The 19,747-nt window shown below is 39.8% G+C and overlaps 1 protein-coding gene across 1 annotated transcript in view; it reads right to left on the reverse strand.

Annotated features, from left to right (window-relative positions):
* Positions 1-1,920: 1,920 nt before the first annotated feature.
* Positions 1,921-19,747, reverse strand: part of TOP1 (DNA topoisomerase I) — a 40,252-nt gene continuing 22,425 nt past the window's right edge. The window contains exons 4-21 of the mRNA XM_073683785.1: positions 17,765-18,077; positions 17,547-17,599; positions 16,912-17,007; positions 16,736-16,808; positions 12,292-12,389; positions 12,077-12,192; positions 11,047-11,168; positions 10,836-10,958; positions 8,770-8,957; positions 8,401-8,545; positions 7,977-8,120; positions 7,601-7,786; positions 7,438-7,506; positions 7,147-7,261; positions 6,212-6,339; positions 6,032-6,126; positions 3,720-3,869; positions 1,921-3,412 (exon numbers count right to left, since the gene is read on the reverse strand). Of these exons, the coding sequence (XP_073539886.1) occupies positions 3,310-3,412; positions 3,720-3,869; positions 6,032-6,126; positions 6,212-6,339; positions 7,147-7,261; positions 7,438-7,506; positions 7,601-7,786; positions 7,977-8,120; positions 8,401-8,545; positions 8,770-8,957; positions 10,836-10,958; positions 11,047-11,168; positions 12,077-12,192; positions 12,292-12,389; positions 16,736-16,808; positions 16,912-17,007; positions 17,547-17,599; positions 17,765-18,077 (2,317 nt within the window). The 3' untranslated portion in view covers positions 1,921-3,309. The remainder of the gene's footprint in view (positions 3,413-3,719; positions 3,870-6,031; positions 6,127-6,211; positions 6,340-7,146; positions 7,262-7,437; positions 7,507-7,600; positions 7,787-7,976; positions 8,121-8,400; positions 8,546-8,769; positions 8,958-10,835; positions 10,959-11,046; positions 11,169-12,076; positions 12,193-12,291; positions 12,390-16,735; positions 16,809-16,911; positions 17,008-17,546; positions 17,600-17,764; positions 18,078-19,747) is intronic.

A 19,747-nucleotide genomic window follows, 5' to 3' on the forward strand; every position in this document is an offset into this window, starting at 1 on the left:
GAAGTAGTCTGATTTAATTATTTTTGCCTTCTTCTGGATCACCATGTTGGGTTACAGGTTGGACTCCATGGACTTATGTCCACCTTTAACCTTAAAAGGGTTGTCTGGTCTAAAGTGATAAGTCTGCCGTCACTCTGTGTGACGGCAGACTTATGAAATTCCCCAGTGCGTGTGCTGCAGGCATTCGCCGGTTTCAAACCCAGGACCGGAGGCCATGCATGCGTTATACATTACAGTGGGAGTGGCCTCACTCTCCATACACTTGTATTGAGCGAGGCCACGCCATCTGCATCACTAGACAGGGCGTGGCCTTGCGCTATACAAGTGCATGGAGAGAGGTGGCGCGACTGGACGGGGGCATGTATAAACACATATACACCCTCCGTTACAGAGTCTGAAGCCAGCGAATCCCTGCAATACACACTGCGTGCGCTGGGGGGTGGGTGAGGGATTCATAAGTCTGCAGTCACAGTGACTGCAGACTTATCACTTTTGATCGGCAACCCCTTTAAAAACTATGAAACTTGGCACCTCTAGTAAGTTTTCTGTACCTTCATTCGCTTCACCAGAAATGCATTTCTAGTCAGGGACCAAAGTAACATTTCTGGCATAGAAAACGCCATCGCTTTGATGAATTAGATGAAGGGTGTAGCCACTCCTGTCCCCTCATCAGGTCATGTATCCCAGCAGAGCTGATCCAATGTGGTATGAAAAAGGTAAAGTCGCAAAATTTTTGCCAATCTCTATGTTGTGCAAAAATGTTCAACTTTACAAAGCTTTTATGCCACTTTTGAGGTGTAAAAGCCTTGATGAATCGGCCCCTTAGACTTTCATTTAGACCCTCGTGCAAAAGAGAAAAAAATATATTAACCGAAAAATCCGAACATTAAAGAACATGTTCAAGTTGAACCTTAAGACATTCCAAAACCTCAGGTAAATCCTAAAGAAAACAACTTTCCTGCTTGTTTGAAATGTAGACATAAGTTGCTGTGCGGTGAAACATTTCCACTTTTGGATGAACAAGAGCCCCGAGACAGAAAACCTTTGACTGAAACTCTGAGAAACCCTAGATCTGAAGATTTCCCAAGCTATGTGAATCAATTGGTCTCCTTGGCCAAAAAGGAGCCATTAGTATAACTCTGGCCCGATCCTGTATTATCTAGGAGGCAATGTATAACCTTTGAACACATTCCAGGGGCTGATCTTTTTTCGCATAGAAATGCTTCGTCCAGGAGTGACAAAGCCTTCCATTTCTATGCAAAACGCGCATCTGGTGCGGTGGGCCTCTGGGTGAATTTACTCCTGACTGGCACTTATGTACGGGTGTTTGTATTCATAGTAATTATTGCACTTTACAGTGTATGCATGTATTTTTTGGACTTAACCGCTCCCTGCCTTACTTTCCAAATATATGCTTATGCACATGCATGTTAATCATTTTTTGATTTTACTTACTGTAGATACCCAATTTGTTTCTAACATGTCAAGCTACCAGGTATCGATGATTCTCCATTTTTCCTACCTGTGATGTTTCGATGTTACTGTACTCATTTGTCATTTTATGCTTTAATAAAATTTATTCTTTTATATTTTGGCTTGCACTTTGAGGTGTTTTTTTAAAACTATATACAATGGCTGGATGTGTGGTAATAACATTTTCTGTGTTTTAAATATTAGAAAAAAAAAAAAAAAAAGTCTCATGAAATAAATTAGCCATGTTCATATGTTCCTTCTTTTAGGGCAAGTACCCGTGTCCCTGCAGTGGCGAAGATCAGCCGACCGCCCGATAGGGCTTCAGACTAGTGTCACCGGTTCCGCCATGGTGGCAGCTTTGTAAGCATCACTTTTATCTATTGGTTGTGCTTTATGTAACAGTGCAAGGCTGGAGTATAAAAATAAATGAAGACACGCAGGCAAATCCAAGTTGTAGGGTTTTTATTTTAAATAACCTACACTCAAGTTAATGGCAATTCATGATAAAAATAGAAGATAGGAGGGGAAATGTCCAAAAGGAAAGGACTCTTCTGAACATTTGCTTTTATATAAAAAAAAAATAAAATTAGAAAGCATTCTAGGCAAATAAACTCACACATTTGTTTACAGGGCATTATTTTTTCAAGCAATCTGCACAAAAACTCACCATATCTTTTGCAACTGATGTTCTAAACATGAGGACGTCCATAGTGTAATTGCATTCAAGTAAAATGTTTCTAACACACAATTTCTTCCAGTCAACCGATGATCTTAAATAAATCAAGTCTTGCCATCAACATCTCGGCCACTCAGACAGGCTCCCAAATGACATTCAATAGATAAAACTTGAATACCCCATAGAACAAAGAGGGATTGCCACAACTGCGGCACCGCGTTCAGTCTGACAGTAATGCTTTTTTGTTGTGGTTTAGATAAAGGCTACAAGTTTGGTCTTCATTGCACTTCTAGAAAGTTACTCTTCACATTAAATAAAATTCTGTGGTAAAATTTGCTGAAATTAATTCAGATGTCCTACAATAGTACAACAGCTTAGTTTTTTTTAATAGGATAAAAGGATTAAATATTTGAAATAATAGTAAGATAGATAAAATTGGGCAAAAAAAAATATTTCACATTTATAAAAAAAAAATAAAATTAAAATCAGAAAAATCCCCCCTTTCAGATCTGCAACAGAATCACATTTTAGGCAAGTCTCCAAACCAAGCACGGGGATTGGCTTGAATATAGTTTCACGTTTACTGGGAAAAAAACAGGGGTCACACAGACCCCCTGAGCTGCCACATAACAGGCCCCTCTCTTCAGTGTAACCAGGGTAAGGGGATATGTTCAGATGAAAGGGAAGGGTAAGTTTATATTTTCTATTAAAATAGAAGTTATTGAAAAAAAAAAAATCTTAACTGTAAAAACACACAGGATATTTTCTTAATTCTATAATACAGACTTTTTTGAAAAGCGGATTTTTTTTATGCCTGGTGAAAACCTCCCACCCTAAAAGACCTAAAAGCAAAACAAAGATCACAATTTCAGATATCCCATTTTGTACATATGTATATACTCCTTGTCCATGGGACAATACTGAAGGCAGCATGGGGATATTATCCAATATTTATCGAGCAGGCTCTAGCCTTTGCGGTTTTTTTTTTACATGTCTTTTTCCCCCTTAATCTGCTGCATATCCCCTTCCCATGTTAAAATAAAGGTTGATAAAAGGTAAGGCTCATTGCTCTCTAATAAAAATCCCTTTCTGAGGTGACATCCAGGCTTAAAATAAAATAATTAAAAACAAAATTATTAAACAAAACATTGTCTCTCGCATTAAAATTCAAAGTCCTCTTCCGCCATGTCGATGGCCCATGCAAACTTCTCTCTCTGAGTTTTGTTGTAGATTTTTTCAATAGGAATACCATACTTCTTACACCTGATGGGAATAAAATCAGAAATAGTTACCAGAGTTAGAAAGGATTCAGCAGTAGTCTGAGATCATGGGGATGTCAATCACTCAGATCAGCAAAATCTTGAGTACAGGCCATCAGTGACCAGTACTAGGGCGCCTGCAGCACCAAGCAATAGGCACTGACTGCTTTAATCAAGTTAATTTTTTAAAACAAGAAGCAACAATGAATAGCATGCCAAGCCGTTCACAAATCTTTCAAGCCCTAATAAAACACATCAAGTCACAAATGTATAAAGTACCAGCAGCTGTAATCAAGACACAAGCTTCCTACCAGGCTACAGAGATTCTTGGGTCCAAGTAATTGAGTTTGGAGGTTCCTAGAGCGATCTGCTTGTTCTCTTCTCGGTCTGTGGCTTGAACCTCCAACTTCATCAGCTGGTCCTCTATCCTTTGTACCGCTTTCTTCTTGCTTTCAAGAAGCCTATTTAGATGAATATCAAATATTAGCTTAACTTCTTCATCCTTGGGCAATATTCTGTTCTTTTTTTTCTCCTCTCCTTCTTACAAGAGTCATAACTTTATTATTTCTCTATTGCTTCATTGGGGGACATAGGAAACAATGTGTGTATGCTGCCGTCACTAGGAGGCTGACACTAGGCAAAAAAAAAAAGGTCAACTCCTCCCCAGCAGGCTACACCCACCGACATGGAGAGCTAGCCAGTTTTTGCTTTGTGTCCAAGGAGGCAGACACAGGTCTGCGTGTCAGACCCGTCTGTACCATCTTGTTGTGTTTTACAAATGTTCTCCCTTTTTCTTTCAGATACAGCTTGTGACTTCAGGTATCAGGGTGTAATTTCTCACCCTGATTTCCACCTTAGGCTACAGCCCCACTATCAGTATTTGGTCAGTATTTTTTTCTCAGGAGTGGGAGCCAAAACCAGGTGAGGAACAATCAGAGAAAAAGGTATAATAGAAACAAGTCACCAATTCTGCATTTATCACCCACTCCTGGTTTTGTCTCCCACTCAAGAGAAAAAATACTGACCGAATACTGACCAAATACCGATAGTGGGGCGATGGCTTAAGAGAGAGAACAGTGTGGTGTCATCCACATAGTCCACTCTGACAGGCAGGACCCCCCTTCCCCGACCAATTCAAGGGTGTCTCGGGGCGGCTCGTGGCAAACAGTCCTGCCTTTCCCCTTCCCCAGCCCTCTCCTCGGAGTGGGACGGGAGGAAGATGGTCGTCACTTCTCAGTGATCCTCCCTTCAAGCAGAGTCGACAGTTTTCTGCACAGTTGGGGTCCGCGATGATGCGGGAAGGAAGACTTCGCCATAACTTTTATTTTTCAGTCAATATACAGTAGCTGTATGAGGGCTTGTTTTTTTGCAGGATGAGCTGTACTTTTGAATCACACCATTCATTTTATCATGTGATGTACTGGAAAGCAGAAAAAAAATTCCAAGTTCACTGAATTGCAAAAAAGTGCAAGTTCTCAAATTTTTTTTAAATCTTCCTGGTTCACTATACGATAAAACTGATTTAGCAATATGATTCTCCGGATCAGATATCAAAACATGTATAGTTTTTTTTTTTTTTTTTTTTTTAGTAAAGTGCTGAAAAAAAAACAGGAAATTTGTAATATGATATATAAATATATACACACTTTTTTTTTTTTTTTACATGTGTCACCATTTTCTGAGAGAAGCAACACATTTAGTTTTCAGGATATAGGGCCGGGTGAGGGCTTATTTTTTGCACCCTGAGCTGATGTTTTTACTGACACCATATTGGGGTAGCTATGATGTTTTGATCACCTCTTATTGCAATGTTGCACTGCCCAAAAAAAACTCGTATTTCTGGAGTTTTTTTTTTTTCTTGTTACGCTTTTTACCGATCAGATTAATTTAGGTTATTTTTCGATAGATCGGACTTTCACGAATGCAGCAATGTCAAATGTGTATTTTTTTTTTATTATTTTAAATGGGGCAAAGGGGGGAGTGATTTGAACTTTTTTTTTTTCTAACTGTATTTAGTAGCCCCCTTAGGGGACTAGAAACTGAAATAGTCTGATCGCTTGTGCTGTACATAGCAGTACATCAGCTAAACACTGGCATTCACGGGAGTATCGTAATGGCAGGCACGGGGTTCTTCTGTGCCAGTTAGACTAGAAGAGATTGCTGTTGTGAATAAAAAAAAAAAAAAAAAAGGATATAAAAAATTTAAAGGGCGTGGTCCAGGTTTGGCACAAAAGTCTGCAGTCACTCTATGCAACTACAGATTTGGGAATTCTCACATTGCGGAAAATGCGCGCTGTCAGGATTCTCTGGTACTGGCAGCAAGATCGGGCAGTCATGTGACTGCAAGTATGTGATATGCATACTCCGGGCCACATTTCAACTAGACGTTGCAGGGCCTCACTCAATTCACTTGTATCCAATTCCCCACCGGAGAATCCTGAAAGCGAGCGCTATGCACGGAATTAGGATTGATAAATCGGCAGTCAAAGAGTGACTGCAGACTTTCATGCCAAACCTGGACAATCCCTTTAAATAAAGGGTCATTATACAACTTCTCATCTCATTTACCATCAAATGGAAAGTTTATGAAACGAGAAAACAAAACCTCCACAAAAATACATACTTTTTGGTCTTTTCATCACGCTTGACCTTGGCATCTGCTTTAGAGCTTTTGAGCTCACGGCGTGCATCTAACAGTTGATCTTTTTTGGCATCAATCTAAAAGCAAAAAAATATAAAAGATTCATAGCCACTCCATGTGTAAACTTGTGGTGTCCAAGTGAATGCTTTCGCAATACATTACCTTGGTCTGTAAAGTCAGCATTGATTTTTCAAAGGTCTTAGGAGGAGCACGCTGATGGTTACACAAGATCGCCACAGCTCTGTTTGCACGATTATAAGACAATATTTTGGCAGGAACATTATCATCAGCTGCAAAGAACCAAGACAAAACAGTTACAGGTCAAAATGTACAGTAATTGGTATACTATAAGATACCTGTACGGTCAAGTGTTTAAAGAGGGCATGGCCATTAATATGTAATTCTTTTACCTGGTTTTGATGTGGCTGCCTTCCTGAATTAGACATTCGTGTGCCTCTTTTTTTTGAGATATGCCCACACCCCCGCTACTCTTCATTTTATGTAAATCAAGTCGTGTTAGTGGGTATTTTCCTCCAGAACAGAGTAGAGTTGAGGCTAACAAGGCGAGGTTTATATACAAGGAAAGAGGGGTGGCCATATCTCACAGACGGAGAGGCACTGGATTCAGGTGGGGCAGATTTAGGAGAGCAGCATTTGGATCATGTGAGCAACGGGTCCTCAAAGGCCCATGACCAGGTGTGGACATTTCTATCTGTCTATTATATCAGGTTATAACATAGTTAGGGGCTGCATCTTGGTTGCAATGGGAGACCGGCATATCAGTCAATTTTGTCTAAGACACAAGGAGAAAAATCAGGTACATTCAGTAAGCAAATATGGGCAGACAGAACGTATAAAATATGCTGAAGATGCCCAATGACGTGCCACCGAAACGTGGTTCAGTTATGATTAAGCAAGCACTAGATTAACCTCTATACTGTAGATGTCAGTGTACATAAGAGTAACTACAATAGCTGATGGTTTATCCCCTCATTTATCTGACATTTCATGTAAGTGACTACTTCTAATTAAGCGAATCCACGTCCAACATGCACCATGGCATCAGGCATCACTCAGAAAATATACATTGCCCGTACAGTTGGTGAGCTCGTTCAGCTGCTGCTGCAGGGTGATGGAGGCGTTATATGTCCTGAACACTTTGGCTGTCAGTCCATCCATGAGATCTTGGAGATGCTTATTTAAAATACTTGTCTAGTGGGTGGGAGGAGGAGAAAAAAAAGGTTTAATAATTTTAAAGAAAAATGTTCTTAAAAACACCTTAAAATAAAAAAACAATTAGCACTTTTATAATGAAGGAAGGAAAAAAAAAATCCAAACACCATGACAATTGATCTAGGATTAGAAGTTTTGGCAGAATGAACACTTACATTGAGCCTATCGAACAAGTCATCTTCTGGTTGCTTGTTTTCCATGAAAAGCTGGAGATTCTTGAAGACCTGATGCAAAATGGATACACAAATGTGAATCAAGAGCAACGCGTGCTCCGGGCATAAAGTGTTCAGAGACGTCACAGACTAAACCACAACGTACCCTCTTTTCCACTGGCACCTTATTGTAGTAACGGATGGAATCTTTACCGGGGAAATCAAACTCCACCACGTACTCCTGTCTGTCCAATTCTGGGTAAAGCTTTATGTGCTCTACTCGCAAAGAGCAGCAACCTACAGTGTCAGCAGTTTCCCCCTCTTCCTTTTCATTACCAGCTCTCAAAGCCAGCTGGAAATACATAAAAAGGTACATTGTAATACATGAATAAAAAATAACACGCAGTCAAAAGATTCAGTAAAAAGTAGGATTCCCTTTTAGCATGTATTGACAGCCCAAATTGCAAGTAACATGAGTGAAACAAATCAGGATCCCCATTGCCAGATGCACTCATTTTATAGGCTATATCACCACTGCACACCTTGTCTATAAAGTACAGTGCAACAGATCTCTGCCTGGCCTTCATCTCCTTGGATTTCCAGTCTTCTCGGTATGTGTTACGGATCTTTTCAACGCATTTCTTGAGCCTACGGGCAGTCTCATATTTCTGCCAGTCTTTCTCTCCCTGATAAAGGCAAGAAACATTAAAGTCAGTAAATAAGGAAAATACTAATTTTAGCCAGATCAGGAAGAGGCTATATCGTCTGACCTCCTTCCAACTACAGCAAACATTCTTAAGCAGTAAATTCCCAAGTGTAACCACAGACGGGCAAAAACTAGAACAGTAGTCACAAAGGTCCACTAAAAAGCAGAAGTGTTCATGTAGGTAATCTAGCCAACATGCATAACGAGAGTCCAAAATTCTCTACAAAATGGACAGATGTATTGAAAAGTGCCACAATTACCTTAATGCGGGAACTGGGGTTTAGCATTATATATTTGATGGATCCCTGAATGTTTTCAGTCCAGGACACTAACCAGGTAACCTTATTGTCATGTCGAATCTCTTTCCACTTGTGACCAGAAGGAGGAGTGGGAACCTTGGCATTTCTAAGACACAATAAAGGTTTTAAAACTGTGTGTAATTTAAAATCTACTTTTCACTGTTACAAGACCCAAGCTGATCACAACAGTATGTGATTAGATATTGAGCTTCATGCGCCTCTAAAATTATATTCCAGCTTCACAATCATCAAAGCATGACCTAATGTAAATTCTTGTTTCTTTAGCACTTCTGTGTCAATCCACAAAGTGCTCCATTTTCCATCACTTACTTGCTGCAGTTAATGATGATGTGTTCTGGCACAATTCTTTTTTTTAGCTTGCCCATTTTAGGATGATTTCCTCTTCCTCTAAACAGGCCTGGGGGTTCTATCCTGAAGTTAGCGATCCTCTCTTTATGGTTATCCATTACGCAAAAGCCATATTCCGCAACCAACCGCTCATTTTCCTCTTTGATTTTCTGCACAGAAAAATATAAATTATCTAAAATAAATATACATCGTGTGTGTGTGTGTGTGTGTGTGTGTGTGTGTGTGTGTGTGTGTGTGTGTGTGTATAAAATTAACGTCAAAGCCCCGAAAGTGTTGACACCCTTTAAGTTCTAGAAAATTAAGTATTTCTCCCAGAAAATTATTGCAATTACACGTTTTGTTATATACATGTTTATTTCCTTTGTTTTTTTTGTGTTCCAATACACAGCGGAAAAAACGCAAAATAGACATCATTTCACACAAAACCCCCAAAATAGGCTGTACAAAATTGTTGTCACACTCAACTTAATATTTGGTTGCGCACCCTTTGGAATAAATAACTGCAATCAATCGCTTCCTATAACCATCAACAAGCTTCTTACACCTCTCAACTGGAATTTTGGAGCACTTCTTTTGCTCCAGGTCTCTCATATTTGAAGGGTGTCTTCTCCCAACAGCAACTTTTTTACATCTCTTCACAGGTGTTCAATGGGACTTAGATCCGGACTCATTGCTGGCCACTTCAGAACTCTCCAGGACTTTGTTTCCATCCATTTCTTGAAGTATGTTTGGGGTCATTGTCCTGCTGGAAGACACATGATCTAGGATGCAAACCCAGTTTTCTGACACTGGGCACTACATTGCGACCCAAAATCTGTTGGCAATCTTCTGATTTCACGATGCCTTGCACAGTCAAGGCACCCAGTGCTAGAGGCAGAACACCACCACCAAAACATCTTTGAACCTCCACCATATTTTACTGTAGGTACTTTGTTCTTTTCTTTGTAGGCCTCATTCCATTTTTAATAAATAGAGCTTTTTGGTAAAGCACATCAATTCTATCTTGGCCTCATCTGTTCACAAGACACAACCCAGAAGGATTTTGGCTTACTCACGTACATTTTAGCAAACTGCAGTCTAGCTTTCTTATGTCTCATGTCAGCACTGGGGCCTTCCTGGGTCTCCTGCATAACGTTTCATTTAATTCAAATGTTGGCTGACACTGATGCACTCTGAGCCTGCAGTACAGCTTGAATTTCTTTGGAACTTGATTGGGGCTGCTTATCCCCTCTTCAGACTATCCTGCATTGCAATTTTTCATCAATTTTTTTCAGCCGCCCATGTCCAGGGAGAAAAGTCACAATACCATGGGTTGTAAACTATTAGATTATGTTGCGCACCATGGACAAAGGAACATCAAGATCTCTGGAGATGGACTTGCAACCTTGAGATTGTTGATGTTGTTCAAAAGTTTTGGTTCTTAAATCCTGAGACAGTTCTCTTGTCCTCTTTCTGTTCTCCATGCTTACTGTGGCACACACAGACACACAATGCAAAAGACTGAGGCAACTTCTTTCCTTATCTGGTTTCATGCGTGATTTTCATATTGCCCACACCTGTTACTTGCCACAGGTGAGTTTAAATGACCATCACATGCTTGAAACAAAGTTGTTTAGCCACAATTTTGGAAAGGTGCCAACAATTTTGTCCAGCCGATTTTTTGGGGTTGCGTGTGAAATTAATGTTTAATATGCTTTCTCCCCCCCCCCCCCCCCGCCCCCCTCTTTTTGTGTTCCAATACACACAAGAAATAAACATGTGGAATTGCAATAATTTTCTGGAACAATTTCAAGGGTGCCAACACTTTCAGCACAGTCCCATCTCATGTAATGTAACTAATTGTGGAAGGGTGTTTGAATGGTTCAAGTGAAGTTCTTAATCTTAATATATTATGTGACACTGACAATTTTATGATAAAAGTATCATAGCCCACAAAACAGAGTGTAAAGAAAGTGCATCTGGATTTCTTTCATAGATGGAGGGAAAGTGACCCCTGAAAGTGGACAGCTCCCATCCAGTTTCATTACCAGTTTCTCCTCCTTTGTCATTTGCTTCCTGGCCTCAGACTGGGCTTTGAAGTAGTGGCTCATCTCATTGAAGTCACACTTGCTCAAGCTGGTAAGGAGATTTCGCTCTTCTGCAGTCATTTCCTATGAAAATTTGGTTTGTGAAAATTAAAGCTGAAAAAGATTTTTTTTTTTTTACAGTTTTTATTAATAAAAACAAAACTTAAAGTACCTTCTTCCAGTCCTTAAAAAAGTTTTTCCTGAAGATATCCTTCGTAGTGTATTCATGGTCCAACATTTTTGCAAAGAAAGTGGCTACTTCCTCAGCCTTGGGACTAAGCTTTACGGGTTTACCTGTGGTCAATAAAACATGCATAATTTTGGTATTCACCATGTTTAAAAAAAATGATTATGCATCATACAAAGAAATTAAAGGTCATGTGCACATTTGCAACACAATTTTTTATGTAGAGCTGCTTTAAAGCTAATGACTGGTATGAGTTTAGATACGATACAAGGGCTGAAAAGCCAAATTCAACCCTGCAATAATGAAAGCTGCTAGTGCCATCCTGAGCAAATGAAAACAAAGAGACTAAGGTTTTTTTTTTTTTTTTAAAACAAAACAACAAGTTAAAGGGTTGTCCACTACCAGGACAAGCCTTTCTTAAACTAAAATGTTCGGCCCCGATAAAATAAAAAACCTATTCTCATCTCCCGTGCCGACTCCGTTCCAGCGGTATCGGCACTCGCGGTCCCGTGGCTGTGATGCGGTGGCATGAAACATGATTCCTGGCGCCCAATGACCACTGACATCACTGTCCCAGTCTTTGGACAAACAACATGAAGAGGAAGTCCGGGTCCAGCTACAGCCCTAGCTTCCTCTTCATGTTCAGTTTGTATGAAGGTGGGACTTTTTACCGCATTCTATAACCTGTATGCCCATATTAATAGGTTACAAAGCTCAAAAATGGCGATACATTCCCTTTAAGTGGGTAAGCTAACCCAATTAGGAAGAGTGTATCAAACTGGTTTATGGTTTCCAATATCAATGCAGGCAGACACTCAGGGTGAGTGCATGAGCGGTAAATCACCACCAGGGAATCTTGACACCACGCACGGCTAGGATTCACAAATCCGACTTTTGTGAAAAACCTGGACAAGCCCTTTAACATACCAGAAGTTCTACAAAAATCCCTTGGAACGGACTAAAATGTGGAATGTACAAAAGTTCAGAGTCCCATTTATCAAAGAAATATCATTACCATCATAATAAAATTTCACATTTTCTGGGAGAGGCTCATAGGGCGGTGCGAATACAGGGCCTTTGTGCTCCAGGAACTTCCATTTGACACCATCAGCATGACGCTCTTCTTCCCACCTGAGAGCAAGAAGAAAACAAAAACACACACAAAAGATGATCAAATTGTATTATACACCAGCAAACACAAAACTCAGCCAAATGCATTTCCATTGTTACCATTTCCATTTTTCCTCTTCCTCCTTCTTCACTTTTTTCTTTTTGCCATCTCCCTCATGGCTTTTGTCCTTGCCCTTAGTTTTCTTAGGTTTGACATCCTAGAAGCAAGTAATGAACATAACTAACTCATTCCAAATTCCTTAAGGAGACCGCCAATTTAAGTTTTCATTTTTTCCTCCCCTTCTTTAAAGAGCCATAACTTATTTTTCCACAGACATTATAGTATCAGGGCTTGTTTTTCTGAGGGATAAGTTGTAGTTTTAAAATACTGGAAAATGTGGTTAAGTAAAAAATTTTAAAAAAAAAATGCAATTGTGCCATTAAGTTCTGGGTTTCGTTTTTAGGATTCTCCATGTTAGTACAGTCATGATCATACCAAACTTGTAATTTTTTAAAAGGGTGAAAAAATTCAGTTCCTTGAATAAAAAATTTGATTTGCACCGCTATTTTGCAAAAGAGAACACTATTTTTCGGTCAATGAAGGCATGTTTTTTGTTTTTAATGTTGCTATTAAAGGGTACACACGACATTTTCTTCACATTGACATTTTTGTGGGATGTGAAAAGACAAAAGAAACAAAAAACACAAACAAAGACAAACAGCAATTTGGGAGGTTTTCCTTTTTCCCTTTAAAAAGTTTGGATTAACCTTTTCATGCTAGAGCCGGTTTTCAAATTCATGATCAGGCCAATTTTACAATTCTGACCAGTGTCACTTTATGAGGTAATAACTCTGGAACACTTCAAGGGATCCCACTGATTCTGAGATTGGTTTTTTTTTCCGTCACACATTGTACTTCAGGTCAGTGGTAAATTTAGGTTGATATTTTTTTGCATTCATTTGTGAAAATATCAGAATTTTGGCAAAAATTTTGCAATTTTCAAATTTCTATGCCCTTAAACCAGAGAATTATGTCACACAAAATAGTTAATATATAACATTTCCCACATGTCTACTTTACATCAGCATCATTTGTGAAACATAATTTTGGTTAGGAAGTTAGAAGGGTTAAAAGTTGATCAGCAATTTCTCATTTTTACAACAAAACCATTTTTTTTTTTTTTTTTTATTATAGGGATCACATCACATTTGAAGTGACTGAGGGGTCTATCTGACAGAAAACACCTAAAAGTGCCACCATTCTAGAAATTGCACCCCTTAAAGTGTTCAAAACCACATTCAAGAAGTTTATTAACCCTTCAGGTGCTTCACAGGAATTAAAGCAATGTGGAAGAAAAAAAAAAAAGGTACATTTACTTTTTCCCCACAAAAATGCTTTTAGTCCCAAATTTTTTATTTTCAAAAAGGTAACGGGAGATATTGCACAACAAATTTTGGGGTCCATTTTCTCCTGAGTGCCCAGATACCCCATATGTGGGGGGAAACTACTGTTTGGGCGCACAGTAGGGCTCAGAAGGGAAGGAGCACCCTTCAACTTTTGGAGAGCAAAATTGGCTGGAATAGATGGCGAACTCCATGTTATGTTTGCAAAGCCCCTGGTGTGCCTAAACAGTGGAAACTTGGTCACACTATATAAATCCATGCAACCGGCATGGATTTATATAGTGTGACCGTAAAAGAATGGTAAAAAAATAAATCTATACTTGCCTTCCGATGGCCCCCGGAGTCTTGTTTCCTCCGTCCTTGCTGCCGGCAGCGGTACACTGAAGGACCGGCCGACGTCAGCGTCGCGTGACCAGTCACACGACTATGACTTCAGCGCAGGTCCTTCAGTCCATCGCGAGCTGCCGGCATGAAAGGACGAGTGCAGCGGGGGCTGCCAGAAGGTAAATATAATCTCTCTTTTTTATTTTATTTATTTATTTATTTTTTTTTACAGTTTCTATGGTACCCGGGTCTGGAGGAGAGTCTCCTCTCCTCTAGACCTGGGTACCATCCGCATATTGAACGCATGTATTCCGCATGTCCTTATCTAGTGAAGCGGAATGCATGCGTCAATGGCGGCGAAAACGCAGCGCTTCCGCAAAATAATTGCTAGTGTTGCGTTTTTTTACGCAATGATAATCCGCAGTGGAAATCTCCGCAGCATGTGCACAGCACATGCGGATTATCATTGGGGAACATGGCAGGCCTTCTACCATGCATTTTTTAAGCTGCGGAAACGCTTAAAAAACGCATCGTGGGCACACAGCCTTAGACGATTCACAGAATTGTATAACTTTGGGCTGTGTAAATGAAATATTACAATTTTTTTCCACTAAACTGTTGCTTCGCCCCAAGTTTGTAATTTTCAATGAACAAAAAAAAGCAATTTAGGATTTTTATTTTTTTTTATGCCGTTACCATGTGGTAAAGTGATTAAGACAGCTTTATTCTTCAGGTCAGTACATTTACAGCGATAACACATTTATATCATTTTTATAATGTTTTGCCTCTTTTACACAAAAACTTTTATAGAAAAAAACAATTGTTTTTGCATCACTATATTCTGAGAGCTATATCTTTTATTTTTCCACTGATGGTGCTGTCTGGCTGCTTGTGTTTTTGTGGGACAATATGACATTTTCAGTGATACCAGTTTTATTTAAATTTGTCTTTTTTTATTGCGTTTTAGTCCACTTTTTGGTATGATGAATAAAAAAAAAAATGTGGCACGAAACTGCCTTAATAGTGTTTACTTAGGGGGTTAACTAGTGACCGTTTTCTAGATCGGGTCATTCTGGACGAGGCGATACCGTGTGTACTTTTTTTTTTTTTTACATAAATATACTTATTTATTGGTTTAATAATTTTTCATTTATTTAGTGTTTTTTTTTACCATTTTACCTAGTCATCTTTTATTTCTGATTGTCTGGTTGCTTGTCTCATGCACTGCAATACATAGGCTTTGCAATGCATGAGACCTGTCAACACATCTATTAGACCCTGCTGCTGGCTGAGTCTAACAGGCCACTGTAGCTGGCAGACCTGAACATTAAAAGATAACACAGGGTTAACATCATTGGACACTGAGCCAATCAAGTCCCGATGATGTCGCCGGTCAGAGCTATCGCGCTGCACTGGATTCCCAGTACTCACAGGACTCAGGGGTCCTGAGCGCTGTAAGATCACAGACCAGAAAAATGTCAGTGCTGCGCAAAGCGCCATTTACAGTCGGCGGTCGTGAAGTGGTTAACCAATTTTATATTTTGACAAATATGAGTTGGCAATACAGAATAATCTTATTTTTTATGACTGGGGAAAAGAGGGATGATTTTTTTCTGTAGGGACTTGAAGCTGCAATTGTTTGATTGCTTGTTCTATGTATTGGCAGTACTAAAGTAAACATAGTCCTAATGAGTTTCCGACAAAGCCCAGCCTGGAGTACCAACGTGGCAGGTGCCATGCCGACCAATTGGTACCTTCTGTTTGTGTTCACGCTGTGGGTGAGAGTTGCAGAAGGGTGCCTGGAACTGTCACCTGGCCAGGATCCAGAGCGCGCTTTCCCAATGAATGCAGAGGAGAGAAAAAGAAAGGGCGTGGTGGATGCTGGGCTGTTACGGGTGGTGAAACCCCGCCCATAGCCCATCAATTAGGGCGGAGCGCGTCACTGGGTCACATCCAGCTGGAACTTGACGTGACATCAGCGGATGTCAGAGCCGGCTGCAGCCAGGGGTCACGTGATGCCTGTGAGCGGCCAGTGATAGTGTTGTGATTCTTGCCAGTGAGTGGCGCTAAGTACTAACAAAAATTTTTAATTTCCACCTTTTAAATTGACGGGGGCATTCTCTATAGTAGTGGACAACCTCTTTAATTGGTGGATGCATCTCTCTCAGCACCCTACTTTTGTTTCTGGTTTCCGTCCATAAATGATGTATGGCACATGATCAATGCAGGACTAGTAGGGATCACAGGAATGGTAACAGGAAATGTGGAGTAATGGCCATTTCTTTAGATTATAACACAATCATTTATGTTCAAAGGATGATGTAAGAGAATGGTCAGCCATAATGTGCTGAACGACAGTGTTTTGGCCAGCAGCCATCTTGGACAATCAACTATCTTTGCTAGAAGAGCAGTCACTGTTTAAAGAATTATGTGAGAAATGACATTAGCTAAAAGGAAATGGAGATGTATAGGATTATAATGAGGTTTGTTGCAATATCCATTAATGTTGCCACATTGTATTATTGTTTGCTTTGTTCTAAAATGTATATGACTTTTGCCGCACTAGGTCATTTCCTTAGTCTAACTATGATTATAAAGCCCCTATACTATAGTCTGGTGTCAGACCATCCACCGCCCTTTCGTCTGGACACCTGCGCATGTCTGCGTGCTTCAGCTAACCTGTCTTCTTTATCTGCTGTGTTGCGCTGCTCTAATAAACCTTAGTTCCTGCTTCAAAGAGGAATGGTCCAAGAAGACACTGTAGACTTTTGTAAAGCTCTCAGTACTTTCCAACAGATGACAGATAAGAAAGGTGTATATTAATAAAATATCTCACCTGCACTTCCTCTGGTTTTCGTTTTTTGGCTTTAACATCTTCTGTTTTTATTTTTTTGGGCTTGTAGTCAGAACTGCAAAGGGAGATTAGTGGTTTAGAGAATGGCGTTTTGTTGAAAATATGTGTACACCTACACTACAGAAAAGTTATGAGCACGCTCCCTTCTCCCCACATACTCTTCATCATCCCTGGATCGCTTCAGTGCCTTATTCTGTTCCTTAGGAGACAAAGTGTAGCCGTCATCATCTGGCTCATCCTTAATATGGGAAGGACTAGTGTTAAAGAAAAAAAAAAAAAAGAAGCAAAGTTACATAAAGACAAAATGGCTCTCTAGTAAGAAATGCAACCAAAAACACATATTAGTAACTCCAATCTCAAGACATTTTCCAACTTTATACAATGACTGAACGTTGGCAGAAAGAAAAGCGGTAAACTTTCTAATGCACATCGTATGTGATAACAGTTGCACCAAGGACCTGGTTCCTGATGGGGTCCAATGACCCGTCCATCACACAGGATGACACCAGTTCATAAACTGGAACAACAGATGTGTTGGGGAGGAAACAGAAGAGTGCATCAAGGCCAGCCGCTTCAAATTACTCTTCAGATTATAGAAATGCTGTTATTTCCTATGTTTTAAAAGGATTTTTAAAAGATAAGAAAACACTGATTTCTAAAGCAGCTCCCCACATGTCAGTTGGCCGTGTCTGGTATTACAGCTCAGCTCCATTGAGGTGAATGGTGTGGAGATGCAAATAGCCATCATGGAGCCAAGCTACGTTCTCAACATCAGGCATGGAGATCACATTACCTGGAGAAGCCATTTTCTTTTTTTATTTTGGCACCGTCACTGGAAGTTCTTAGCTGCAAGACAAGACACGCTGAAGTTATAGCCGAAGTAAAAAAACAAACAAAACAAAACAAAAAAAAAAAACAGTGAATGTTTTATCAGCAGCAAAAACCCAATTTGGGAAAATCTCCACAATAATAGATCCCCATTCCTTTCTAGTGTGATGGACATTCACTCACCTTTTCCCCCTTTCTCTTCTCTTTATCCTTCTCCCGATGTTTCTCTTTAGGTTTTTCTCCATCTTTACGTCTCTCTCCTTCTTTGTCTCGGTGCTTTTCGCCATCTTTAGGCTTCTCGCCATCCTTCTCCCGATGTTTTTCCCCTTCTTTCTCCTTATGCTTCTCGCCATCCTTCTCCCGATGCTTATCGCCATCTTTCTCCCTATGCTTCTCACCATCCTTCTCTTTGTGTTTTTCTCCATCCTTCTCTCGCTGTTTTTCACCATCTTTGTGTTTGTCCTTGTGTTTCCTCTCAGAAGGATCTTTGTGTTCACTGAAAGCAAAAAGGGCATCAATGAAGGTCTGCATATTGCAGATTATAATGTACCAGTTTGGAGTAGAGTCACATGCCAGAAGCTTACATCACCATTCTGCTACATTTCTTTGCCTTTCTTTTATTTGAATAGATTAAAAAGGCTGTCCACTACCAGAGCAACCATGCTTAATCAACTCCGTGCCCAACAGAAAATAGAAACGTATTCCCCCCTCCTGCAGCTGTGCTGCTCCAGTGAATGATGTGACTTTGTTGTGTGACGTGACCACTGACCAGTAGCAGACTACCATTTAGGGATACTGATGTGTGGCCAATGATTGTTGTGCCATATGACCCACTGGGAATAGCACCTGAGACACGGCTGAAACAGAGCCACTGTGGGAGGAGAGTACCCATTGTTTTTTTATTTTCTGTGGGGCACTGAATATCCAGTAACGGAAAGTACCTTTATACCTATTACACCACACAACGTATTAGGCCACAGTAATTATCCAGTTTCTCCACTTTACAGCACAGAAAAGGCCTACTGAAGGCAAGGACACTGCTCCATTACACAGCCCTCACCCTGCATAGGAGACAAATTCCTGCCATGTAACCGGTGGCACTGCCTAACTGAAGACCTGTCTGCGTTACCCTGACAGGCATAACACTCCATGTAAAGTGATTGAGGTGTATTGTATGAGAGATTAGAGTATTGCCATTACCACATTCGTAATGACCAGATATGCTATGCTCACACATTGCCTTTTTTTCTGAGGCAAACCCTGATCTCTTGCCAGAAGGTTGGTTTGTTCAGGATTTTTCTTGCTTATTTGCTGCATTTTTTCACTGTCCTTTCGTCTCTTTATACATAAATTTCAGTAAAAAACAAACAAAAAAAAAAAAAAAAACCTCATTCTGGTTTTGGAACAAAAAAAAAAAAAAAAAAAAGAAGGCTGAAAAACCGGACACCTGAGTTTTCACTTAAGTTTTCTTCACCACCCATTACTTCCAATGGGTGAAAAAAAGCTGAAAAAAACAAACAAACAAAATGACACGATCTACTTTGCAAAAAAGCATGCAAAGCACAAACTCCTCAAAACAAAAAACACAAGCTGTGTGCATGAGATTTCTGGAATCTGACTTTGCTGGTACTGTAAAATGCAGCTGAAAATTTGCAAAAAAACAAAAAACAAACAAACAAAAAAAAAAAAACAAGATGTGTGAACATAGCCATAAAGAGAAACCATTGTTTTTATTTTATAAATCAATAATACACATGAAAATAAGAAACTTTGTAACATATCTTATCAGAGAAAGATACACAGTAAAATCTGTATTCAGTTACATTACTGAGATAGGAGAAGTTGCTGTGACCCGTTTCTTTGCAGAGGGGGAGGGACCTAGAGGCAGAGCTCCTCCCCTTCCCTTCAAAATCGAATCCGCCATCTCCTATATTAGGAGTGTAACAATCCGTCTTCACCAAACACAGATTTTACCCAGGAATTGAGAATTTTGAAAATGACCCATCCTGGCAGAGAAAGAAGCAGATTTCTTCAATAACATTGCAAAATTGATTAATTTTAACCCTTTCACAACATATGACGTACATTATTAGATTTAATCAGCCAAAATGTGCCTTTAATAGCTGTGGCTGTTAACCTGTTAATTGAGGCGAGTCATTACATGCG

Source organism: Phyllobates terribilis, unplaced genomic scaffold (genome assembly GCF_046119375.1).
Source record: "Phyllobates terribilis strain yellow unplaced genomic scaffold, ASM4611937v1 Scaffold_5__5_contigs__length_657084704, whole genome shotgun sequence".
NCBI classification, from domain to species: Eukaryota; Metazoa; Chordata; class Amphibia; order Anura; family Dendrobatidae; genus Phyllobates; species Phyllobates terribilis.